The sequence below is a fragment of the Rattus norvegicus genome, chromosome 7 (genome assembly GCF_036323735.1).
Source record: "Rattus norvegicus strain BN/NHsdMcwi chromosome 7, GRCr8, whole genome shotgun sequence".
NCBI lineage: Eukaryota > Metazoa > Chordata > Mammalia > Rodentia > Muridae > Rattus > Rattus norvegicus.
In genome coordinates, this window is record NC_086025.1 from 89082562 (window position 1) to 89110222 (window position 27661).

Below are 27661 nucleotides of genomic sequence, written 5' to 3' on the forward strand. Positions count from 1 at the left end.
TCACTTAAAGTTTTGTTTTTTTGTATAGAAAGTGACAGAAACACCACAAGTTCTGGAGATAGCCACAGGAAATATTCCATTTTGACCTAGGGAAGTTGAAACATTGCCCAATGCTGGTGCTGTATGCCTAAGAACTGCATGGTTTCTGGGGTTTGTGAAGCAGATCTGTTAGGAGTTTGAAGGCAAGGTGCTGAGTAGATGGTCCCAAGCAGAAGTCACTGGAGTGGCAATTCACATGTTGCTGTATTCAGTAAGTGTGCATTTTATGCAGCTTTGTAAATGTAACAAAACATAAAAACTCCTGGACTCCTATGGGTATTTCCTCTCTGAAGTCAGAAGGATGCCAGGTTCCAGTGGAGAGTATATGGCAGACATGGACTCTGAGCTCTAAAGTTGCCTCCTGGTATCTCTGCAGAGTCCATGCACAGTGTTTTCATCTCCAGTGATTCTGCAGTGCTGTATAACATTACTACTGACACATGAGAAACTGAGCTTTGACCTCAGGAAGATGGATGTGTTTTTGTGCATTGGGAGTTTTGATCCTGTTGATATTGTCAAAGGAATATTTATCATTCCTATTCAATGACGAGAATCACCACAGAAAATTTGCCAGGGCCCCCTTTCTGGAGGTTACAAGTCTGGAGGTCTGCAGTGGGAACAGGAATCTATAATTTTAACCACGGAATATCTCCCATTACTCAGGCGAGTACTGTTTGGGGAGGAAGTTTGGAAGCACTATTGCCTATGAGAGAAGGTCAAACTGTCTGCTAGATATTTATATGAACGAAGCTACTGAGACTGTGATGTTATTTAGAAATAGGACTGTTACAGGTACAATCAGTTAAAAAGGGTAATATTGAATTAGGAGTGTGCAAAATCCAATGAGCAGGAAGCCTCAGGGAAAGGGAATAGGACTTACGAAGACACAGCTGAGGCAAGGGTCGGGGCATATGCTTGTAACTTCAGCACTTGAGACTGACACAGTAGAGTAAGAGTTTGAGGATAGTCTGGGGTATAAACTGAATACTATTTCAAACAATAATAACAAAAAAACAAGGAAGAAAAATAACATCAAGAGATGGCCAGCAAAGCAAGGAGATGGGAGTGATGGGCTACAAGGTAAGAAATGTAAGTGTTGCAAGGAGCTGGGGAAGGCAAGGAGGAGTCTCCCATAGAGCTTTTCCAGGAACATGAGTCTGCCAATACTTTGATTTGAATATCTAGCCTCCAGAGCTAGGAGAGAATACATTCAGTTATTTTAAGTTTCCTATTTTGTGATATTTCTTATGGAAGCCCAGGGAAACGAATATATCTGTCACTTAGAAATTTCAGGGAAATAATTATTAACTTAAATTGGCATTCACACACACACACACACACACACACACACACGTAAAACTGGCAAAGGTACTTGCTTCTGGGGAGTTTATTCAGGTTTCGGGCACTGCAAAGACATTTTATTTTTGCTTTTCCACCCGCTGCAACATATGAATTTTGAACTCTGTGCAACTATTACCATTACAGTTTAAGTCTGTGTTATTCCCTACAGTTTGCACCCAGAACTATCTAGAAGGTTATGGTAACTTTAGGAGGTGAGGCCTGGTTGCTGGAACTAGAACCAAGGAGGTTAGCACTGATGTTATACCCTTCCATAGTCCGAACTCTTCTTTGTTCTCTACTACCGTTGAGAAGTCTACAGCACACATGAGCTCTGCCATGTTTTCCTTGCTCTGATGGATTGGACTCCATCAACTCTGCCAACTCCATTTGGCCACAACAAACTAGAATAAACCTTTCCCCCTCTAACACATTTCTTTCAGATAGTTTGTCATAATGATGACAAAGCAGTAATATTTCTATTGAAAATCATCATTAAACATTTTCAAGTGCTGTTCTAAGGCTACATATAGCTTACTTGGGATGAGGACCATCAGTTTCTTTAACTTCATCAAGGCATCTAACAAATCATATGGGAAGCAGTAAAGCTGAAGATGTCATTCAAAAGAATGATTCCAAGCCTAAGTCTTGAGGACCAAAGTAGCTTAAGACACTGATTGTAAAGTTCTTATGGTGGGAATAAAGCTCTGAAGAATGACAGAGCTCCGACAAGACAGCAAAGGTAAGATCAGGGAGCCTACATATCTTGTCCATGTATCCAGAGAAATGGTTAAAATGGGAAGGCCCAGCCCACTATGGGTTTTATAAAAAGGCAGGCTGAGCAAATCGTGAGGAGCAAATCAGTAAGCAGTGCCCCTCCATGGCTCCCGAATCACTTCTTATTTCCAGCTTTCTGTTTGGTTCAATTTCTCCCCTAACTTTCTTCAGTGATGCATTACAATGTGGAAGTATAAGCCAAATAAATTCTTTCCTCCCCAATTTACTTTTGGCCATGGTGTTTCGTCATAGCAATAGGAACCTTAACTAAGACATTTCCTTTAAGAACCACGTGAGTCAGTCATTCCATTTAATGCAATATTTATTGAACCATCATTGGGTGGTGGGCACCAGAGACAGAAGAAAACCAAATGAGTCCATGGGCTTAGCCTTGGGCTATTTGCCTGTAAGTCCATTCCTCACACTTTGACTCTTTTCAGTATCCTGGGAAAGATAATTACTTATTGCCTGTATCTCTGTTATCTACCTAATAAATGTCTTAAGGTTTTGTTGCAGTGAAGTGACACCATGACCAAGGTATCTCATAAAGGAAAACATTTAATTGGGGCTAGCTTACAGTTTCAGGGGTTCCATCCACTATCATCATGGCAGAAAGCATGGTAGTGTGCAGGCAGACATGGGGCTGGAGAAAGAACGAAGAGTTCTACCTCTGGATCTGAAGGCAGCAGGAAGTGTACTGGCTTGAACTTCTGAAACCTTAAAACCTACCCTAGACTAACAAAGCTATATGTACCCCAGTGCCATACCTCCTAATCATGCTATTCCATATGGGATTGTGGGGGCTATTTTCTTTTACACCATCACAATCACCTAATATGACATCTCTAGCAGCATCTAGATCTTTCCATAGCTCTAAGATAAGGACAGCTAGGCAAGAGAGCACTAACTCTTTTAGAATCTCAGTAGTGTTTGTAGCCAACGTTCTTTAGTTTCACTACAACTAGTGGGCACAAGGAACTCTTTAAAGAGAAGAACACTGCCTCCTCCATGGCTAATACTACTCTAACTTCTCTTTCCCTTTAGACTTTCGTGGCTGTAGTTTAAGGCTCTTTGGAAGAAGCTAGTCTAAGCTTAAGAGTTGTGAATGTAACTTACAGTAAGAACCCACCACATTACCCACATGCCAGAAAGGAAGTAATTTCCAACATTACTTACAATGATGTCAATAAAGTCACTTCTTACTCTCTTGGAAAATAAAATTGAACATGTTACACCATGGCCATAGTTGGGGGATATCTTTTCTTCATAATGGTGCCTTGCGGTTTTCCCAAACTAATCAGCTGACCATAGCCATCATTTTAAGGAAGAATTTTCCCTCTGGGGATAGATCTGGACCACTTTGGGGGAATTTCTAAGGCACTGGATGTGAAGATCACAGGTGTAGAGATGGATAGCATCTGTTTTGTACTGCCGTGGCAACATGAGCTGGCAGGAATGCTGAGCAAAGCTTGAGAAGCTCACTGGGATCACTTGGTTCTTCCTCCATTCTCTTGACAATCATCAGTCTATTTGTTCACTTAGGAGATTCAGTGCCTCCACTAAACCAGGATGGATGTCAGAGGCATGGCATGATGAAGAGGCACAAAGCTTCAATATTTATAGAGCTCATGAGAAACAGATGTCAATCAAATGAACAAGGCAAGCCTAGCCCATAGTATGGGAATGGCTACGGGGAGATGATACATTGAGACTCCGTTTAGAGAAACTTATATGATATGTTTTTACTGAAGAAAATTAGGCTGTGAATTTTTTTTCTTTTTTTAGTCATATTTTAAAATTGTTTTGGCAATTTCATAGGTGGATATACTGAATTTTGATCATATTCCCCTATTACTCCCTTTTGTTACTCTCCTATTAAACAAGCCCCTTTCTGCTTTCATGTCTGTTTGTTTTCAGTGTTGGGATCCATTTGGGTTTGATTATGATTGCTTAGACAAGGTTATTCATCATTCCATGGGCAAACCATCGGTGTCTACATGCCTGATAAAGTGTTTTCCCTTCACCAAGACACTATTAACTGTGATGATTCCTCAGGGAGAAGTGGGACCCCATTACTTCTCTTCATTTGTGATGGGATGTTGGCAGGCCTAGTCACTTGCAAGTATTGGTCAGGTAATCATAATTGTTTTGAGTTTGTGAATACTATTGCTGTGTAATGTCCAGAAGGATGCTTATGCTGGGGGGTTTACATGGCCCCCGGAGATAAAATGACCATGCAAAAGCATTTGAAATAAGTTATGCTTTTTTACTTGCATTCTTATAACTTATGGAGTACTTTAGCAACCATTATCTCATTTGGTTTTCACATCAATACTGCATTGATGAGGTTTTTTTTTAAAGAAGCCTCATAATTGTTATGATGGGAGCCAATTCAGATAAAAGTATGAGAGAAATGCCAGAAGGAAACAAGAACTCAGAACATTTCTAATACTCTGTTCTTTACTTACTAAAGAGTATGACTCTTAGAGAATTAGTCCAGAGGAGAACAGAGACCAGAAAGAGGGGAGGGGCAAGGAACTAGGGAAGTGCACAAGAGAAAACTATAAACACACACACACATACACACACACACATACACACACACACACACACACACACACACACACTCAACAATGCTATGAAAATTTACCACTTTCTATGCTAACTTAAAATTTAATAAAATAGTTAGTGTTCTTGTCTTCAAATACAAGTCAATCATTCAGGACGGCTGAGGAGATGCTGCGAACACACAGGTACCTTTCAGTGCTTCAGCTTGGCAGGCTGTGGTTATAGTGACTCCTACATTAGCTATGACAGAGGCAGGGGTTCTTTTTAAACAATGATGATCTCACAAAACCCCGAGGGAAAGACTCTCACTTATAGACAGCAATAGCCTCCAAAACTATCTACTACAGATGCCATAGCAAAATACATCTTTCATATATTCTAAATGTGAAAAGGCCCAGTGATCCGTCCTCTGGTACCTTTGGGCCACACTGATTCACTAGAATGACTCTACCAGTTTAGGGCTTTCATTAAAACCATATAAAGTAAGGGACAGGGAGGGAAAATGGTCATCTGCCATACTGTTAGGGTTATGGTGTTTCTTAGTAAATATTAGATAACTTGACTGAGCTCTGAACACATGCATAAGATAACAGCACTGGTGACTTGGCCGTGATGGGCTAAATATGTTTATTCTGTGCTACTGAATGATCATGAATTCTCTGCCAGTTAGTATGATGTCCATGAAATTGCAGGTTATGTGTCCAAAACATGCTCCAAGATGGCTGGGTCAAGGACTTGGTTCATTAGGTTAGTTGAAAATTCAGGCTGAAGAAAGGTTTTCAATATTTTGACATAGTCTCATGAACACATAGTCTCATTGTTGTGTCAGCCCAGAAGGGAAAACACACTTATGTTCACATTTCATCAGCCATAATCAGTGGAAGACCCAGTGTAGGAGTTTGAGTAGTTTTACTGGCAAGCTCTGGTTGATCTGAGAAGTGTTAATAGAGACCTAGTTATTTTGGTTTGAATGAGAATGGCTCCCATGGACTCATATGTTTGAATATTTGGTCCCTTGTCAGTGGAACTGTTTGAGAAAGATTACGAAGTGTGTCCTTATAGAAGGAGGAGTGTCATTTGGGGTGAACATTGAGGTTTCAAAAGCCACCCCCATTTCCAGTTAGCTTCTTTCTGCCTTGTAAGCAAGACAGTAGTCTAAAGTCTTTCCCATTCCTTTTGCGTAGTAAATTCTCTGCATGATATCCCTTATTGTTTAGGTCACATGACTGGTTTCACATCCCTCCCTGTAACCTGATTGAAAAGAATCACCTGACAGCATTCCATATATAAGTTTTAACAAATTTCTGTTTGGAACTCTGAATTGTTGAAATGAGTAAATTTGCATCTCTGGGACACTGGGTCCAATCTGAAATAATTGCAAGCATTAATTTCCCCGAAGTTTCATGCTTTAAATTTAAAATGCACACCAAATGCACTCTGCAAGGACTTCTGCTTGCACACCACTCGGAGTGAAGTTTACACTCCTGGAAGGCATCCTTTTGCCTTTCATCCATCTGCTTTCTGTATTTCCTGGTAAAATTCATCTCATTCACTCAAGGCCTCTGAGAGATGCTTACACTGACAACTGATTCTGAAAAGTAGACTTTATAATGCTCATCTTAGTGATAGGATAATTTGGGCTTAGGGATCTAAAATCTTTACGGCTGTTTGTTTGTTTATTTATTTGCTTATTTATTATTTAATTATCACAAAGAACTGCAACCTAAACTTATGTGCTTTTGTTTTCAAAACCACATCTTCTTTACTCCACAGAAGTTGTAAGGCAGCTAATAAGCAGCTATTCTCAGCTGTTAGAAACACAGGCTTTAATAGCATTTCATGACTTCAATGACTTTGTGTAGATCAATGCTGGTTGATTCCAGTTAGGTTTTTTGCTATTAAAAACCTACATCTGTGCTTTCTGGAGAAATTAAAGATGCTATTTTCAAACTGACCCCGTTCTGCAGAGTGTCAGCTTCATAGATATAAGATCAGACAAAAATATAAAGTCACTGTGAGGTGTTCATCGACTGGAGCAGTTTTATAACTGTTAATTTATTGAGAAATCAAAAGCAAAACCAACCAAACAAAAAACAAAACCAAACTTTAACAAACAAACAAACAAACAAACAAACAAACAAAATAGGCTATCTAAATACTTAACAGAGCTTAAAAAGTTCTTAAAATTTCTTCACAACACTAGGAGGATATTCTGATATTCTAATTAGGGCAATACAGTTTTTCTTCTAAGAAGAGAGACACAAGACAAGATGACACTTGCTAAGTGCTTACTGTATGCCACGTGCTAGGAGAAGGCCAAGTTCTTTCATCTAACTATTGTATATGTGTAGAGGCACCATTGACCCTTAAAACAATCCACGAAGTGAACTGCTAAAAGTCACTATGATGATAAATGGAAAAGCAAGTGCTCAAACCCAGGTTGGCCTGGCCTGAAAGTTAATAATCTTTTTATGACTGTACAATGCATGAGAAAAAAAAATCATTTTTAGAGGACTTGAGAAAATAGCTCCATGAGTTTCAACTTCTGGATCTGATGTTTCATTTCCAGGTAACATGAAAACCTTTTCCTGTGGTCCAAATGTTTACTAATGCAGTGTTGAGAACAAATTGTAATGCTTGGCATGTCTTACATGTTTCATAACAGGGACCGGGAGAGCGGATTCTTCCAGATAGACAAAGAAAGCACAGCTCACACTGGGAATGGAAGGGCACACAGAAGGGGTGACTAATTTGTCATTTAGGGGAAAGTGAATTAGTATTAAGGGTTTGTGGCACAGAGTTTTGGTGCTTCCTGATGCATAACCACTGTAAACATATACCTTTTTCTTCTCCCTCCCTTTCTCTCTGTTTAGGCGATACCTTTTTGTAGTAGATATTTCACTACCAAAGCAAGCTGGTGACAGTAGCATTCTTAACTGTGTCTTCTGCAACCCATGGCTTTGCCACATTGGAAGAAGTTCCCTTTAAACCTTTTCTACGTTCTCTGGATAGTACAACAGTACTCAAAACCTATTTAGAGCTTTGTGACCCTGACCACTTCCTGATATATTATATTCCTATAGCTTCCAGCTTGTCCCAAATAAAGTATCTTATCTTCCATGCCTCACAGTATTTAAAATAAATCTTTTCATTGTTGTTAAAAAGAATTTCTCACTGGGCCTGGTGGCCCATGCCTTTAACCCCAGCACTCTGGAGGCAGAGGAAGACAGATCTCTGTGAATTTGAGACCTGGTTGGTCTACAAAGCAAGTTCCAATTTAGGCAGGGCTACACAGAGGAAGCCTGTGTCAAAACAAAACAAAACAAAAGAAACAAACAAACAATCTCATTTAGCCCAGGTCAGCATGGACACTACATAGATTGAGGCTGGCATTGAACTTCTAATCTTTCTGCCAAGTGCTGAGATTACAGACATGCTCCACCACATCCTGCTTTAAAAAGAAATCTTTATTGAAACTCTATAATGGGGTGTAACTTCCAATTACTAAAGAGGAATGTACATATATGAATAGGGGCTCTTCTAGGTGATTTTTCCACTGAAGTCAGTGTTTGGGTTGATCATATGTGCTCATACCTGGTTAGTAGTTGCATTTCATATATCAGACCTGTCATCAAAGAGGTGAAATTCAATACAATTCTTCATTTTTGATACATGGTCTCACTCTGAATATACTATGTTCTTATAAGTTTTTTGTTTATGTTTTGGATTTTTTTGTTTGCCTCCAGATTTTTACTTTGTTTTGCTCTGTGTTCCAAGACCCCACATTCTATGTATTAAATGATGCTCTGTGGACTTCCTGGGCTCTAGCTTCCATTGTTTTGTAGAAGTATTAACGGGAGATGTCAAAGCAGAAGAGCAGTGTTGGAGCAGTGGCCTGTCTGTCATCCCAGCTGGGACTCTCCCAGTTCCAGAGCTACTTGTCTCTGTTGCCTCCTAAGCCTGGGGTGGTCACAGCTTCCTGCTGCTGCTAAGATCTGGGTATGTGTTGGTTCTTTCAGTACAGCTCTCTCCTGTCTTACTCTGTTCAAGTAAGCATTGCTTGTGCTGCTCAGTCACAAGTGGGATGAGGTTTATCTCCAAAGATGATGCCAAGGAAACAAGAATGCCCACACATTAAGTGCTGTCTGGTGAATCCTTCAAGGATGATGGTCCTTTTGTATTTAACGAGTGGTGTTTTGAGCTACTTATTAGATAGAGAACAAATGCAAAAGAAAAATATGACACATAGTATAGAACTTAAATAAACAAAGCTACTAAGAGTTGAGACTCCAGAGACAGACAAAGCTGGTAAGTTGACAGAAGCATGTCATCTTGGCATGACAGAAGCTACGGCAAGAACACTGAAAATTCTGGGCTAGCCAGGCAACATCATGAGATTCTGGCACCTAAACCAAACTCAAACAAAATGAAATAATGAAACTCAAATTCAGTGAACCAGCAGTATCAAAAATTCCCAGTCTAGCATTATTTAAGAGCAAAGGAGGCACACACTTTACACCATCAAGCAGGAATAGGCATAGTAATTTGTGTCCCAATTCCTTTCCCCACTAAGGAAAACAAAGTTTGCATAGATGGAAAGGGAGAACAGGGTCTCTATGTGAATCCCCATTACACTGTTGAGTCGCCAGCACAGGGGATACCTGCTTGAATAGATGTGTCTGCATGATAAGTCTGGGGTTATTTTCAGAACCATCATTATCGCGGCTGGAAAATCCCAGGGCAGTTATTTGCAAACCAAATGGAGTTCAATTAATGGATCAAGAGCAAAAGAACAAGACCTGTATTTTGAGAGTCAACATTAGCAAAACTCCTCTACACTCCGAAGGTCAAGTTCAACCTCTCCAGAAGCTCTTCCAAAAGGAGAAACTTAAAATTTCTTGGAACCTTACTTACTGTACAAGAATGAGCTAAAGTGAACTCTGTGGACCTGGGGACGTGTATATTCATGAATCATGGAATCTTACTTGTTGAGCCCTTGAACACTTTCTTAAGGGAAACCAGAGATGATCTTTTCTCTTCTCTCTCTCTCTCTCTCTCTCTCTCTCTCTCTCTCTCTCTCTCTGCCAGTGCTATGTTGTTACAGAAACCTTACTAATTCCTACCTCGCTGATTAAAAATGTATGATAATTAGTGTGGATGCTAAAGTTTATTTAGGTAGAAAATAGATCTTTTAAAAAATAACAGGGCAATGCAATATTTTTTGAGCTCATTAAAACAAAGTTTTTGTGAACTTGCTGTATACAAAGATGTAAATTATGCAAAGATTCTTGTCAAGCAAATTGCAGTGTGGCTTGGTCATTCATGGTAACTTTTCCTTCCTAAGAGCCCAGCAAACTAGGTCTAAACTCAAAGGAGAAGGGGAGGGACACTATTTCAATATGCATTGTAAAGACTGGCAACAATGAATGAGCTAATGGACTGCAGACAGGAGAAAGAATACAGAGAATTATAAGATGAAGAAGCCCAGAGAGAATACTAGTTAGGAGGGAGCTGTTGGAGCAACATGACACAGAACTTCCAGAGATGATTAGGGCCGAAAACAAGAGTCCTCAGGGCACTCTATATGCTATATGTTGGGACTTGGAGAAAAATGGCAGCCAGGTATTTTCCCACTGTCCATTGCCCATCCACATCCAAAGAAAGGGTAGGCGATTGATTCTAGCATAAGGGAATAGATGCAGAAAAAGGCTCTAAACACAGCCGTGAGGATCAGAGGTAACCTCTTCATATGGGAAGCTCGCCCAGTAATAAGTCTACAACTCTGCCTACTCACACAGGCTTTATAGGCTCCTTAGTCTCCATCTAAATAAAGACCAGATAACAAGGGCTCAACAGACATTTGAGGAAAGCCTCCAGCAGGGGAGATGAAAATGCTTCTGAAGCAAGCAATCAGCCAGCAGAGGAAAGAGCAAAGAGTGCAGTAAAAATCAGCCAATTAACAGTCTCTCGGAGCTAACAGAGAACGTGACAGCCACAAAAGGAGCAGAAAATCCTATGAAAAGGGAACATCCGACAACTGAAAGAACCACACTCTGAGAGCCGAAATGTAAACAAAGTGTGACAGAGCAATTCCAGAAGAGTAGGAATTCCAACATCTTTCCAGCAGGAGCTACAGGGAGAGGTGACTGACAGAGCAGACTGGGAGACATTACCATCCTAATAATGAGAACAGATTCCTGGGATCTCAGATGTGAATTGCCAAACAGGCCTGCAGACAGGCTGCAAACTAAATGATGAATAACTACTACTCAGTAATACACCTAGTTTCCAGCTTCCTTCAGACTACCTGCCTTGATTACCATTATCATTTTCATATGTACGTGGTATGTGTGTGCATGGGTGTTTGTGTGAGTGTGCACCTGTATATGTGTGTTCATATGTGTAGAGACTAGAGGCCAATGTCATATGTCTTTGTCTAATACTCTCTGTTTTTTCCCCTATCATTTTATTTTTATATAAATACAGCCACATTTACACTTGATGGATACCTCCTTTCTTTTCTCCAAAAAACAAACTATTTCCCTTGGCTTTGTCTAAGTGATAAGCAGTTTGGTAGACAGGCAGATGATAGATGATACGCAGATACACAGATAGATGAATATGGATTACCAAAATAGTAGGTTTAGTAGTAGAGAAAAGTACATATTTCAATACTGATGAATCTTGCCATTTCATCCAGGCTTCAGATAATCCCCTGCCTCAGCTTCTATTATATAGCTAGGACTGCAGACATGCATGGCTTAATTTTAGCTTTAAATGTTAAATATTTAACTTTTTTAAAAGCTGCAGTTGAAAAATTAGAGCATTGAAATTTTTCCTTTATTAAAAATAGATTCCCTGCTGGCCCTGGCGACACACTCCTTTAATCCTAGCACTTGGGAGGCAGAGGCAGGTGGACCTTTGTGAGTTCAAGGGCAGCCTGGTCTATAAGGCAGGTCTAGGATAGCCAGATACACAGAGAAACCCTGTCTTGAAAACAACAACCACAAAAAAAGAAGAAGAAAATAAAAAATATATAGATTTCTTTTCCATACAACATATTCTGGTTGTTTCCCTTCCCCCTACTCCTCCCAGTTCCTCCCCATGTTCCCCTCCATCCGTCTCCTCATACTCTCTGTCTCTGGTTAGAAAACAAAGAGGTATCTAAGGAAAAGTAATGAAATGAAATGAAGTTAAATTAAATAAGACAAAACAAAAACCACAAGTTGGAATGGATCAAAATAACCATACAAGAAAAAGAGCTAAAATAGAGAACATTAACTTTTATTCATGGTCCAAGCAATTCCACTACATGCTTCAGGAAGATTCTAGATCTACAGCCTGAAAAACCAGCTTCTGCACAGGTAACAGAAACCTCTTTGTTATTAATACTCAGACCTGTAACTGAAGTATATTAAGAAACATTTATTTGTTTGGGTTTTAAATCAATTCTAATCTTGCAGAAAAAGGAAAACTGACAGGGGTCAGGGGATTGAAATTAAAGGTGCTGAGTATTTAAGATGATCAGAGGCTTCTCTTAGCACATGGCGTGGGTTTGACAGTGGATAGCAGAGGGTGGGAGGACGAAGTAGATTGAGAACTTGGGATTTAATTTTCTTCTTTGTACTGGGGATCAAACTGAGGACCTCATAGATATGAGGGCAAGCAATTTACTACTGAGCCATGTCCCTAGGTCTTTTTAAAGCTTTCTATTTTGAGACAGGGTCTCATTTAAGCTGCTAAGGTTAGCCTTGAACTCATTCTGTAGCTCAGGCAGGCCTTGTAATTGTGATCGTCTTCCTTCAGCTGAGATTACCGGCCTGCACTACCGAGCCTGGCTGAGGACTCGGAACTGACACACAGATAATACTTAGGTTCTTAGGAGACTAAGAGTTGAGAAATTACAACACAGGTCCTTGCAAAAGAGCCAGCAATCTCAGCAGTCTTAAAATCCTCTGCTAAAGAATGTTTTCTTATGAAATAAATCTCTGCTCAACAGCTTGGGGACATGACCCGGAAAGTTCTCTGATCACTGAGTAAAGATGAAGAAATAAAATCAAAACAACAGCAACACCATAACAGAACTCCTTTGCTTTACTTGCACCCAGTAATGAAGACATTTTTTGACTAAAATCTACATTATGACTTCATTGCCTTCATAGGAATTAGAGGTTGTAAACATTAAATCATCTGGTCCTCACAAACCACTACACATGGCTAGAAGGTTGAGCCATATTTTACAGAAATCATCTCTGTCTGTATGGGCAGATAAAATATATTAGGCTACGGAGTTAAAAAAAATCAGGACTTTACTACTGACAGTTCTGGACTTGCGGGAGTCTAAGATCAAGGCTCTCACAGATTTGGTATGTAGTATATATTTGCTCTTCATAGACAATGGCTAGTATGTATTGTTATACTAGCAAAAGTGAATAGGCTTCTTGAAAACTCTTTCGTATGGGCATTAATTGTAAGCATTAATCATCTATTTACCTCACAAGTGTCATATCATAGTACTTTTATGTAGACAGTCTTTATCATGTAAATTTGGTAGAGATAAGCATTTCAGAGCTATTCCCTGGTCCCACAAAAATTCATGTCCTTCTTAGGTACAAAGTGTATTCACTTTATCTCAGTAGTCTTCCAGATCTTAACTTGTTCTAGCATCAACTCAAAAACCTAAAATTAAAGTCTTATCTAGATATCTGACTCAGACATGAGTGAGATTAAGACTTGTTCTGTTCTAAGACAAGTTCCACTCCAACTGGGAGATAGTAAACCACGCAAGATACATGTTTGCAAAACACAGCAGCAGGTCAGGCTGAGCTTAACCATCCCTATTCCAGAAAAGAGAACTGGGAAGGAAAAGAGCAAGAACAGGGGCTACTCAAATCCAAACCTAGCACAATAGCATCATATCATAATGTTTTCAGAATAATCTCTGACTCAGATTTCTCCTCTCCTCAAATAGTCAGCTGGAGTTTGGGTCTCCAGTCTTCAGGTGACTCTGCCTTCCATGGCTTTCTGCGAACAGTGCAGATGCAAAGTCTTATGGGTTGAAGTCACTTGCCTGTAGCTCTCCAAAGCTGGAGTTGCATGCCGTTGAGTGTACTGGTCTGTAATCTCCACCATCTGTTTTTGTGGCCTCATGGAGAATTGTCTCAGTAGGGCAGTTCACTGCAGGGGTCTTACCCTGTAGCTTGGGTCCTAGAACTTTACAATGCATCCTTTGAAATGTAGGTGGAGGTAGCCAGGGATTCACAGGTTAAGCACTAGTGTGCTATGGTGCAGCAACCATAGTGGCTTGTGCATCATCTGGGACAATCAGGAGCACTGGGCATTATGGATGGAAAAGAGCTTTGTAATTGTTCCATTCTCAAGGCCTGGGCATTCTAGGCCTACAAAGTAAGATAGCTCCAAGGGGCTTATAAATACCTGTGAGGTCATTCTATCTGTCTGAGTAGTATCTGGCTTTTGCCTATCTACACCATCTCCTTACTAAAGGTTCACTTGGCTATGCCCTTTGCATTCTTTTTCATTTTTACAACACAGCTAGGCTGAGACTTTTCAAAATATTCATTATGCTTTTTTTTTGGTAATAAATTTCATCCTTAATTTGTTTCTTTCTCCTTGTGTTGTATTCCAAGCAGTCAAGAGGAAGCCATAGCACATCTTCAGCCAGTTGTTTAGGTATTTCTTCTATCAAATAATCTGGTTCACCACTCAAAACACTTCTATAAAACAAAATACTTAGATACAACTACATCATGTTACTTGACACTTAGTAACAAAGATGGTTCCTTTATGATTGGATACCAGTTTGTCTGAGGCCTTAGTTCCTGTATCACCATCAACAATCTGACGATGTTATTTTTAAGACTGGGGGTTTCTCTTCAATCTTCTTTCCTTCTGAGTCCTTATCACAGCCATCCTTTCAGAGGCTGAAACCTTTTTTAACCTCTATGTATTATCTAACTTCTACATCGTGAAATATTTGTTGAGAAACACATTACTCCTCCGCACCAATTTTTGTATTAATCTGTTCAAACTGCTCTAATGAAAGACCTTAGAATAACTTAGAAAGAAGAGAAATGTATCATCTAGAGACTAGAAGTCTAGAATCAAGACATCAGTAAACTTAATATCTGGTAAAAGGCCTGCTCATCATAGATGAGTTCCCTCTCCACTTTTAATATAATATTTTATTAATTCTTTGAGATACAAAATATATAAACTGTACTTTGGTTATTTTCCCTCCCTACTCTTCTCCTTTATCCCCCACTCAGATGCACTCTGCCATCCCCACTCATTCTCATGGTATGAACTCAGTCACTGGGGCATAGTCAACTGCGCTTTTAAAGAAAACCACTATCTCCTTCAAAGCTGCCAGTTGCCAATGATTCCTTGGGGGCTGGGGCTCATGATCTCCTTCCTCCACACTAGAATGCCATTGGCTTTATCTCATACAAGTCTTATGTGGGAACCCTCATTGCTATGAGTTCATGATTACAACAATCTTGTCATCCCCAGAAGACACCATCTCACTCGGGATTTCCCTTCTTCTCAACTACCTATTTGCCCCTCCTACCCCTCACTCTTTTCTGATGCTCCCTAAACATCAGGGAGAGGTAGGGATATATCTGTCCCATTTGTAGTTGACTACTCTACATCCTCACCTTTTAATCCTGCTGAATGGAAGATTAGGTTTCAACGTAAGACTTCGCAAGGTATACAAATATTCTCCTATAGCAGATAAAGCTGGGAACATGGAGAGTCCTTTATAAAGAGAATAAGCAATAACATTGAGATTAAATTTCTAATTTCAAATTGTGTTTTTTCCCTGTTTTTTTCTGTGATAGAGCATACATTTTACTTAGCCCCTCCTTCTTAGTTACTTGAAATGTGTCCACTTCATATAGCATGACTATTCATTGCTTCCTTCCAAAACAGTTTCCTTCTGTTTTCAACTGTAATATATATCATGATCTCTGAGCAACAGATTACATTATGAAACAACCATTAAGTGATTGCTTCTTATCAAGAAGAAGAAGAAAAATAAGAAGAAGAAGTAGAAGAGAGAAAGGAGAAAGAAGAAAGAAAAAAAAGGAAGAAGAAAGAAGAAAATATGTATTTGGCAAGCTTCTTAGTAGAGAAGTCATCTTGAGGAGAAATGGCAGATGTAAGTACCTCATGAATCTTCATCCTGGATGCAATTAAGAAGAGAATTGTAAACACTATTCAAAGTTTAATGAGCATGGTTGGGAGTTCTATGTAACCTATGGCATAAGGAGGAAATAAATTTAAGCTAATAAAATGTTTATTTTTCTGTTGGTAATCACTAAAACCCTATTTGTCTATAAATATGTTACTGTCGTATTTGGAATCATGTAAGGCTCCAACTGAACCAACAGATATAAGAGCAGCCTCAGAGAACCAAGACTAGAAAGTGATGAAATTTGGTAAATAAATTTCTACTCTACTCTGTTCTGACTCTCCCTAGGAAAAAAAAAGAACCATAAATAAAGACGTTTAATTAGTCATGAAAGGACAGGGGACCACACGGGAAGCTGCAGGTTATTTATATACAACCCAGAGGAGAGGGAGTTGGCAAGGGAAAACACTACATAATGGCCATCTTGGAAAGGCTCTCCCCATGCTGGAAAGGTCAGCTCATATTTCTTATTTGAAGCACTTCGGATGTATTATCCCATCTTGGATATACAAAATAACTCACCAAATAACTATCATGGTGCTTAACTTTCTCATGTAGCTTGTCCACGTAGAGACGATGTATGCTTAGGTTGCCTTGTGAGTCAGCATTGTGGGAATAACTTGGTATTCTGGTATTCTGTTTATATGTGCATTTGTGTTCCAGTGTGGCCTGGCCACAATAAAATCACATCGGGATCCTCCCTTGCAGGCAAGCCTGTTTGGTTGACAACTTCATTGATCTCTTAAGTGGACTCTGGCTATTAGGTTAATGCGAGTCAACCTTTTAGAGATGGATCCATTCCTGCAGGTCTTTAAATCAACTTTCTGACTTTCCATGGCTGAAGTTTAGCCTCTGACTTATGGCGACACCACTGAGAGTGTTTTGTGAAAATAAATCCAAGTGTGTCACAGGACTTCCCAGATCCCACTTCTCTGAGTCACTGTGCCAAGTACACATTTTCATTTGGCGAGCTTCTCACCTGTGACCTGTGCATAGGCATGCATACTGTTTATCGAGACAGGATGTACATATCTCTTTGTACTTGACCCATGAAATAGACAGTAGGCTCTGTTGTGTAGCTTGCAAGGTAGTGACTGATGCCTCTTACCTTGCCTGTACTAGTGCAGGTACTAACACGCGCTAATAGGCTGGCTAATGCATTGTCCTACTTTCCACCAAATTTTCTATGCATGGGGTTAGAACCTTACTTTAATCTATTCTCTCATATTTGGAGCCATCTGGGGGAAGATTTTTTCCAAAGGAAAATTTGAAAAGAATGCTGAAAATTGACAGATAAGTATGCTGTTTATCTTCTATTAGCAAAAATATTCTCGAGTAAGCTACTTTGTACCGAACATTGTTCCTAAGAGCTGGGGTAATGAAATGAAAAAGTGGAACGTCTCTGATTTCAAGAACTGTAGAGCTTGGGAATTAGGTAAGCGCACAGAAAATGTTGTCAGTCTTTAAGAAGGATGCAATAACAGTCAGAGCTACAAGAAAGGTGGACTGTAAGAGCGCGATGTCCCAGAGGTGTTACTTCTGCTGGGGCTTCAGTAAGGGCCTTTGGGAAGACAGATGGCAGGCAGGTGACTGCTGGGCTAGACAAACTGCCCAAGGATGACTGAAGCATAAAAGCTGAAAGTATAGGGACCAGCGCTCAGCTGTTATAACTGACACAAAACCTAACGGAGGCTTTCTTTTCAGTGCTAAAGAGGACAGACATTATGCCGAGGAGCGGGAGCCTATTTGAGCAAACGGTAAAACACAGGGTTTCTTATTCCATTGCTTAGGAAGATGGGACACTGGAGAAGTAGCAAACTGAAAACCAAAAAGGCACTGGAAAGAAAATGGCTCCAGAGACTCCGGTGGACAGATGTGGTCTGAGATGAGGACAGTGGATGTGGAGGCCAAGAATGAAAGATAAAAAGTCAGAGATATGTGAAGAGGTAGCATTTGGAAAAAGTATGCTGTTCTCACTGATGGCCACCATTAGTGAAATGCTTGTGGATTTGGTGCCTGCTGAGTGACCTTTTTCACAGAAAGAACAGCAATGTTGCCTGCTGTTCTGTGGCTGTTTCTGTTTGAGAAATTGAGCATTAAAGGTTTTAATGTAAACTGTGAGCAACTGTGTGTCCCCCACTGAGGGCAAGAGCCCCTAAGATGCTGTGGCATTTGTCAATCTGTTCTCATGTTCTGACACCCATGGGGCCATTAACTCCCGCCTGACAGTTTCCCTGTGAACTGTTCTGTCAGGTGTTGAGGTTGGAGACAAAGGAGGTAATGATTCAGAAACTGGTTTGGTTGTAGCCAAGGCTTCTGTTTGTTTTAACTCTCAGTCCTCAGCAAAGCACACGATGTGGCGATAGACTATAGAAGATGGTTAATTGCATCCTCTGCTGAGTCCTTGCTGAAATAGATGAAGATGTGGCCGAACTAAGACTTTACTAGGCCTGTGGCAGACACAGTGCACACTTTCCTCTCTTTTTCTTTTATTTTTTAATGAATGTCACATCATGCCCTCCAATCCCATTCCTCTTCCCATCCCTTTGTATCTACCCATTGTCCTTGCAACCTCCCATCCCAAAACAAAACAAAACAAAAAATAAAACTAACTCCCCCTAAAAACAAACAAAAACCCTTTCAGCATGGAACCTGCAGTGTGTGTCTCAATGTGTCCCACAGTATATCCTTTGCCCAAACAGCTTTCCTTGCAAATGTTCATTTTGATGCGTTATTGGTCTGGGTTAAGGCCTCTGGTTTCTGATACACTATCAATACTGGATCCTCACCAACTCCTCTCACATATCCTATTGTTGCTGTACTTCATGGAGATCCAGTAGCTTTGGATTTGCAGGACCGTGAGACAGGGACCAGCCCTTTTACAGTTCATAGATGGGGTAGATGTTGGGGTGGACCAACTCAGAGTCCTAGATCTGAACCCGAGTACAATCTGAGATGGTCAGCCCACCTGCTCTCCTGCGTCCACAATACCAGGGCTAACTCTCCTGCTCATAATCTTAGGGCCCGCTCGCTCACCCACCCCAGACACCAGGACCAGCTCTACTATGCTCCCAGGCTAGGTGCTCCACCCCTCCCCCACCTCCCTCGTGTGGTAGAAGCTGAGGGTGGGTGCTTTTCTTTGTTTTTTTACATTAACCCCATGTATTCGTTTTTATTGTTATCATTTAAAGATGGTCTAGAAGTTTTGTGTGTACTTCTGTGGTCCAAGAATTACTTATGAAGAGTGTTTCACAAAAGCCAAGAAGAAAGGTATTTTAAGTATGATTTTATTTATTTTTTTGGTTTTAACCCGCTACTACCAGAGCACATTGTTTATATTATTTCTAGCTTATGGGACCTATGGGATTCTTTCTGCTGTGCACTCTATGTCTAATTGTGTGCATGTTCTGTGTGCATTTGAGATCAGACGAGATGGGGACTGTCAAGGCGTTAATGGTTGTAAACTATGCATTTAAGTAGAAAGTGCATTTTCCTATATCCAGGTTCAAATTTTAGTGTACATGTAGGAGCCACTTCTTATGCTATTTAACTCGTCCATATCCATACTCATCTTTTGTCTTTCACGTGACCCATCTTGGACTGAGAGTGACCTATCTTGATTACCCTATCATGCTTCTGTTTTTTAGTGAACTTTCTATAGCTTTGGCTGTACAAGTTGCTGCTGGATTGTTATTTGGTTTGCGTTTAAATCAATAAACACTTCCTGTGAAATTTGGTCTTCAGCATGAATCAGCCCTTCTTGGTTCTGTTCTGTGTTCTTTGGCCTGCATTTTACCTTGCCACCTATCCAGACTGAAATTGCTGCTTTCACTTGCTTTTCCTTTGCCTTGGTTTTGGGGGCTCCTGCCAGGTGCTGCATCTTCCACCTCCGAAATCACCTTCCGTTAGGAGTATTCTTGTCCTACACAGAATTGTGATTCGGCCATATTATCTGTCTGATTGGTAATGCTATATTCTTCCTGGCGTGTAAATACAATTCTATAAAGTATTTGTTCCCTATTTCTTTCTTCTTTTTTTCCTTTACTGGGGACAAGTCTCACCTTCATCTCCTTGGTAGCAGCAGTTTGGGACCTATCTGAACATGATGTCTCCTTGTAAACCATCTGTCTCAGCTGGACCTTCATTTTTAATTCTGCCCCGTTGTTTCCCAGATCCCAGCAGGACAGGCGCTGCATCTCCCACCCAGGATGCTGCAGAAAACTCATCCGCAGCATACTTAAACAGCAGTGGTGTTAAGCTTTAAAAATCCATTCCACTGTCTGTAGACACGCATAAAAGAAATCCCAGTTTTAGTTAGGCCTGAGGCTTCTCAAAATAATCTGATAATCAATTGACCTCATGTGGTTTATAGGTCATACATGTTATAATATATAAGTCTCCTGCTAGCTTCTGATCTCCCTCTGTGCCCAGAGCTAAGACTGTCCGACAGCACTCCATACCCAAATCCCACCTGGAGAGAGCTGGTCTCCCAGGAGTGCTTTCATTGTAAGGTCACGGGCTCAAAGGCCCATAGGAGGGACGAGCTCCAGTCAGAGACAGCAAGACCAACTAACACCAGAGATGACCAGATGGTGAGAGGCAAGCACAAGAACCTAAGCAATAGAAACCAAGATTACTTGGCACCATCAGAGTCCAGTTCTCCCACCACAGCGTGTACTGGATACCCCAACACACAGGAAAAGTAAGATTTGGATTTAAAATCACATCTCATGGTGATGATAGAGGACTTTAAGAAGGACATAAATAACTCCCTTAAAGAAATACAGGAGAACACAGGTAAACAAGTAGAAGCCCTTAAAGAGGAAACACAAAAATCCCTTCAGGAATTACAAGAAAACACAACCAAACAGGTGCAGGAATTGAACAAAACCATCCAGGATCTAAAATGGAAATAGAAACAACAAAGAAATCACACACACACACACACACACACACACACACACACACACACACACAGAGAGAGAGAGAGAGAGAGAGAGAGAGAGAGAGAGAGAGAGAGAGAGAGAGAGAGACAACCCTGGAGTTAGGAAACCTAGAAAAGAGATCAGGAGTCATAGATTCAAGCATCACTAACAGAATACAAGAGATAGAAGAGAGAATCTCAGGGGCAGAAGATTCCATAGAAAACTATGACACAATAGTAAGAAAAAAATGCAAAAAGCTCCTAACCCAAAGCATCCAGGAAATCCAGGACACAATGAGAAGACCAAACCTAAGGATAATAGGTATAGAAGAGAGCAAAGATTCCCAACTTAAAGAGCCAGTAAATATCTTCAAGAGAATTATAGGAGAAAACTTCCCTAACCTAATGAAAGAGATGCCCATAAACATACAAGAAGCCTACAGAACACCAAATAGACTGGACCAGAAAAGCAATTCCTCCTCTCACATAATAGTTAAAACACCAAATGGATAAAACCAAGAAAGAATATTAAAAGCAGTAAGGGAAAAATGTCAAGTAACATATAAAAGCAGACCTATCAGAATTATACCAGACTTCTCAACAGAGACTATGAAAGCCAGAAGATCCTGAGCAGATGTCATATAGACTCTAAGAGAACACAAATGCCAGCCCAGACTACTATACCTGACAAAACTCTCAATTACCATAGATGGAGAAACCAAGACATTTCATGAGAAAACCAAATTTATGCAATATTTTTACACAAATCCAGACCTACAAAGGATAATAGATGGAAAATTCCAACACAAGGAGGGAAACTACACCCTAGAAAAAGCAAGAAAGTAATCTTTCTACAAATCCAAAAGAGGATAGCCACACAAACATAATTCCACCTCTAACAACAAAAATAACAGGAAACAACAATCACTATTCTTTAATATCTCTTAATATCAATGGACTTAGCTCCCCAATAAAAAGACTTAGACTTACAGACAGGATATGTAAACAAGACCCAACATTTTGCTGCAAACAGGAAACAAAGTAACACTCAGTAACAAAGACAAACACTATCCCAGAGTAAAAGCCTGGAAATAAATTTTTTCCAAACAAATGGTCCCAAGAAACAAGCTGGAGTAGCCATTCTAATGTAGAATAAATTTGACTAACAGTTATCAAAACAGATAAGGAAGGACACTTCATACTCATCAAAGGAAAAATCTACTAAGAAGATCACTCAATTCTGAGCATCTATACTCCAAATGCAAGGGCACCCACATTCATTAAAGAAACTTTACTAAAGCTCAAACCATGCATTCATTGCACCACACACAGTAATAGTGGGAGACTTCAACACCCCATTCTCATCAATGTACAGATCATGGAAACAGAAACTCAACAGGGACACAGTGAAACTAACAGAAGTTATTAATCAAATAGATTTGACAGGTATCTATAGAACACCACCTTGTTTTTATTTTAATCACACTTCCTTTCTAAAGATTCTTAAAATATTATTATTTTTAAGTTGTTGGGATACTACATAATTGAATTCCTTATGACAATGTCATCCCCTTTATATCAGGTCTTTGCTCATGTTCTGCCATCCTCCTCTCTTCTTGCTATTCCCTTTCCTCTCCCATTTCCTCTCACATGATCCTTCACCACTCACCATCTATTTTGTACATAGAAGATGAAATGATGAAACGTATGTTTGTCTTCCTGACTCTAGCTTAGTTATTTTGACATGATCCTCAGTTCCATCCATTTTTTGTATATTATATGGAACTACATGGAATCCATTTACTACTTTGTCTGTAATCGCTCGTCCCTGAATGACATTGTGGCTATCAGGCACTGTGCTGCAGTGAACACAGTGTAGAATTCCTTTGCTGGCTCCAATCTCTTTGGTTAGCTTTTCAGGAGCTATAGAACAGATCAAAGAGTGGTTACAATTTTGTTACCTGAGGAAATTCCAAAATGACTCCAACAATACTTGGAACGGTTTATATTTCACTAGCAGTAGAATTCTTTCTTCTGCTATTGTTTCTAGCATTTATTATTCTTTATTCTTGATGATAACCATTTTGACTGAAATAATATAGAATCCCAATGTAATTTTCAGTTGCATTCAGCTAATTTGGATAGGGAAAATTTTTCATATATTTATTGGATGTTTACCTTTCTTTCTTTGAGGACCATGTACATAATTCACTTTTCTACTTATTGAATAGATGAATTTCCTATGTTTAAATTTTGATTCTTTATAATTTTAGGTTTCAGCCTTTTCTTAGGTAAGTGGTTGGCCAATTTTTTTTCCGTTCTGTAGTCTATATTTTCAACCTGCTGGTTATTTCTTTTGCTGCATAGCAACATTTTGATTTCATGTGTTTATGCTGAATAAGCCTTGTGAGAATCACCTGAGATCCTACAGTCCTTTTAGGAACGCCATTGCATGCCCCTATAGTTTTTCCTCAAATGGTTTGTGTTCTGAGTCTTACAATCATGTCTTTAATTCATTTTCAATTGATAGCTACACAGCATGCAAAGGAAGGATCCAGTTTCATCTCCTACATGTGGACTGGCAGGATTTCCTGGCATTATTTGTTGAAGAGGTTGTCTCTTTTTCAATGGATGATTTTAATACCTTTGTCCAAATTTAGTGTTTGTAGCTGTGAAGGTTTATAACTTGGTGCTCAGTTCTACTCTACTCCTTACCATCCCTGGCTTTGTGTCTGTATTACGCATTCTTTATTTGTGGCTCTCTCAGATAATTTGAAATCTGGTGTTGTAATATTTAATGTTATTCTTTCCACCTAGCAGAAACATTTGTTAGCTACAGTTTTGTGGATAAGTATATGGAAATATTGCTTTGTTTGAGGAGCATAATTTTGAACATTGTTTCTAGTTTCCATGATTTTATTTCTTACTAATATTTCAGCTTCTATAGCTTTGTGTCATCTTTTATGTTCTTATGTGCACAGTCCTTACTTGAAAAGATGCCTTATGATGGCATGAGGTTCAACAAACAGGAACTAACAAGGTCCCACCTACAGTTAAAACTGAGGGTACACTTGAAGAGCACATTCTAGGACAATGTAACATTCAATGTCTTTGTAGTAAAACCAAAAGACCACATGTCCGACTCTATAATAAGAGCATCATTTCAAGTTTTAACTTGGAAGGATCTACTTTTTTAAGATTTATTTATTTATTATATATAGTTACACTGTAGCTGTCTTCAGGCACACCAGAAGAAGGCATCAGATCTCATTACAGATGGTTGTGAGCCACCATGTGGTTGACGGGATTTGAACTCAGGGCCTCTGGAAAAACAGTCAGTGCTCTTAACCACTGAGCCATCTCTCTAGCCTGGAAGGATCTCTTAAGATGTCAAAATAAATATTTTAGTACAAAAAAGAAAGTCTCCTGCTAGAAAGAACAGAAAAAAAACCTTTTATGAACTTTTGTTTTTCAAGATATTAATAACTGCTAGGGTGTTTCTAGAAATTTCTAGATCTTCCTCTTTTTTTTTTTTTAAGTTGTAGCGTTGATACAACAATAATGTTTCAGCTATTAGGAGGACTACCGAGTAGTAAGAAGTCAGGGATTAAGCAGGTAATATGAAGGACCAGGCAAGGAATTCCATGAAGCCCTTAAGTATGAACAACAGGAATGAGAAAATGCATTCATCCCCTTGTCAAAGGGTTTACCACCCCTGGTCTCCTGTTACAGCCCTGCCTGTAGCACTGTGCACTACAGGAGCCACTATTTGTTTTTTAAGAAAGGAAAAACATTATTTTTAAATGTAAAATTTCACAATTTGCAATATGAGAACTAGTTCAGATTGATTAAATGGTAGTTGGACTATTAAGAGAAACATGTATGAGTTGAGCGCCCCTTTAAGTTATGACTTTGCAATGGCCCAACTAAATGAATTAATACACAACCTAATACAAGAGGAACAGACCACAGATTGTGAATTCATTATATCTGACACTTGACATTAGATTCTTGAGAGAAAGGGGCTATTTGATTAGGTGGGGAGTACCCCAGGAAGAGAAATCCTGAGCAGTCAGGCCCAGGAAATCAGTGGAAATGGGGGGAGAGGCAAAACAGAACGGGGGAGGGAGATCATCATGGGAGGACTCATTCCTCTCGCTGCTGCTGCTGCAGCTGGCTCTCTCCTAAACGCAGCTCATCCCTGTACTGATATGAGGACACTAGGCAGTGTGCAGGAAAAGAGTGCAGAGGGATGAGACAGGTGGTTGGAGCCAGAAAGGCCTTAAGAGCTTCCGTAGTGCGGACTCTCTGGGATGAGAACTTAGGTCCACATGGAGTTTGGAGATAAGGAGTCAGTTTTCTCCCTGCCCGAATCACACTGGCTTTTCCCCATCAGCACCCGTGACCCTAGCCAAATCTTTCCCATTCGTAGGAATTGCAGCTGTCCCACACATGTGGTAAATAAGGACCAGTAGAACTGCTTCTATTTTTAGTACTTCGATGCGAGTGCAAAGGTCACCAAGAGCCCCCATTTGCTGGCTCAGTTCCTCGGTCTCTTTCTCTTTCCCTCTCCTTCTCTTCCTAATTCTCTTCCTTGATACCTCTTCCTACAATCAAATCATTTCAGAATGAAATGAGACCATAACTTCTGCTTCACTTTTGCTGTACTGCAGATTGCCCTGCATTAGGTGGGATGTCTACCCTATGGCATGCAGAGTCACGCATGGACTTTGGAAAACGGCACAGCAGTCCAGATGGATGCTACTTCTTGCCCTCTTCTGGGAGAGAAGAGCTTTAAGCCTTCTGCCATCTCGGAGGCCACTGCACACTCACTCACTTAACCCTCACAACCCATTATCTGTGTCAAATAATCCCATTTTATGGACAACAAAACCAAAATGCGGTGGTTTGAGAAACTTACCTAAAACCTCTTAGACTCACAATAATCAAAGTAGGAAAGATACCGAGATCCTGATTTCAGTTCTCCCACTCTTTATAAGATACGAGTCACGTGCATTTACCGCATAAGGGTAAGGAATAGGAGAACGGGCTGGAGAGATGGCTCAGTGGTTAAGAGCACTGGCTGCTCTTCCAGAGGTCCTGAGTTCAATTCCCAGCCACCACATGGTGGTGTGTCTTAAGACAGCTACAGTGTACTTATATAAATTAAAAAAAAAAAAGAATAGGAGGGAACCTGGCTGGAATATAATCTCTGTCTTTCAATATGCATCTTCCCCATGCTTGGAGGGTCAGAGGAACTTTCACTCTATCATGAGAACCATGGAGTCTTTTCAGACACAAGCACAATCTGACAAATTCTCTCATAACCACAGAGCCTAGGGCTGTTTGCCCTGTTACCTGTTTTCAGGGTCAGCCAAAGTCATGCTCCGGGTGACATAACACATCTTGAGGGGGATGCTTTTCCGGTCTCTATGGAAGGAGAAGGGCTGGGATGACAGAGGATCTGCAGAGCCACTCCCTAATCTTGGGGACTCAGGTGGAGGTGTTTCCCATCCAATCTCAGACACAGGGGATCCTTTCTTCACGTAAGGTGTGGCTTCTCTCATGTACTTCACTGTAAAGAAAAAAAAGGCAAAAACACTTAAAGAAATACTGCTTTTAGAACACTTTTAGGAATACCACTTTTAGGAATACCAATATAGTGCAATACACATACAATAAGTGTAAGTAACACTTATATGCTGTGATCAATGTGTCTAATTGGACTAAGGCTCACTCAATAGGAACACAAGTCTGTTACTGTAACCCAGGCAAGAATCAGGTAAAGTGTTTATCTTTGTACGAATAGAGTAGTACAGTTCTCATCCGTAATCAAAGAAATTTCTCTTTTCAGCAGAAGGCAAGTACAGAGATCTACGGTTTGCCACAATATAGAGAATAAGTGAGTGTCCATACCTAATTGGGCCACCTACAGTACAACTCCTACACGTAAGGCTCATGCAACAGAGAAGAAGGACTGTAAATATTTTAAGAGGCACATGACCAGGACAGCTCCAGCTAGCTATTGTCCTCTATATCTGACAGGGAAACTGCATCCATGAGTTCTCAACAATATGGGGACCATACCAGTTAACATATCAACATGGATGGGGCAAAATTCAACAAGGGCTCAATTCCTAGATGAAGAGCTATAGACAGTAACTACTGCTGAAAGATGGATGGATAATCAGTTCTTTCTAGAGGTGGGACCTTAATTGATCTCCCAATCTTAGTGGTCATCCTTGAACACACATACATACAAACTACATTAATGGGACTCAGCAGATTTTGACAGAAAGAGAGAGAGAGAGAGAGAGAGAGAGAGAGAGAGAGAGAGAGAGAGAGAGAGAGAGAGAGAGAATGTGTGTGGAGAGAGAGAGGAGAGAGAGAGAGAGAGAGAGAGAGAGAGAGAGAGAGAGAGAGAAGAGAGAGAATAATAAGTTTAATAAGTTTCAAACAAGGTCATGAATTTGAGAGAAGGTAGTTGAAGGACACAGAAGAGTTGGAAAGGGTAGGGAATGAGATGTGGATGATGTAAATATATTGTAGTCATATGAAATTCTCAAAAAATAGCAAGTTACATTTCTACCTCTGAAATAATTTTGCATTGGACATGCTGTTACCACCAAGCCTGTTACATTCTGAACAAGATTCAGGCTTTCTGCTTCTTTCAACACAATTATCCCATTATTTAAAGTACGTATCAATGTCAATCTTAGAACTTGCTATTAAAATGTCGGGCCCTTGAGAGTTGCATGCAGCTTTTTTTCCAAATGTGACACTGTCTATCTTTTCTGATTATA

General features: G+C 40.0%; 1 protein-coding gene across 1 annotated transcript in view; it reads right to left on the minus strand.

Moving 5' to 3' along the window:
- Sntb1 (syntrophin, beta 1) overlaps nucleotides 1–27661 on the minus strand; it is a 268376-nt gene that overhangs the window by 131920 nt on the left and 108795 nt on the right. The window contains exon 2 of the mRNA NM_001130542.1: nucleotides 26217–26433. Coding sequence (NP_001124014.1) covers nucleotides 26217–26433 — 217 coding nt within the window. The remainder of the gene's footprint in view (nucleotides 1–26216; nucleotides 26434–27661) is intronic.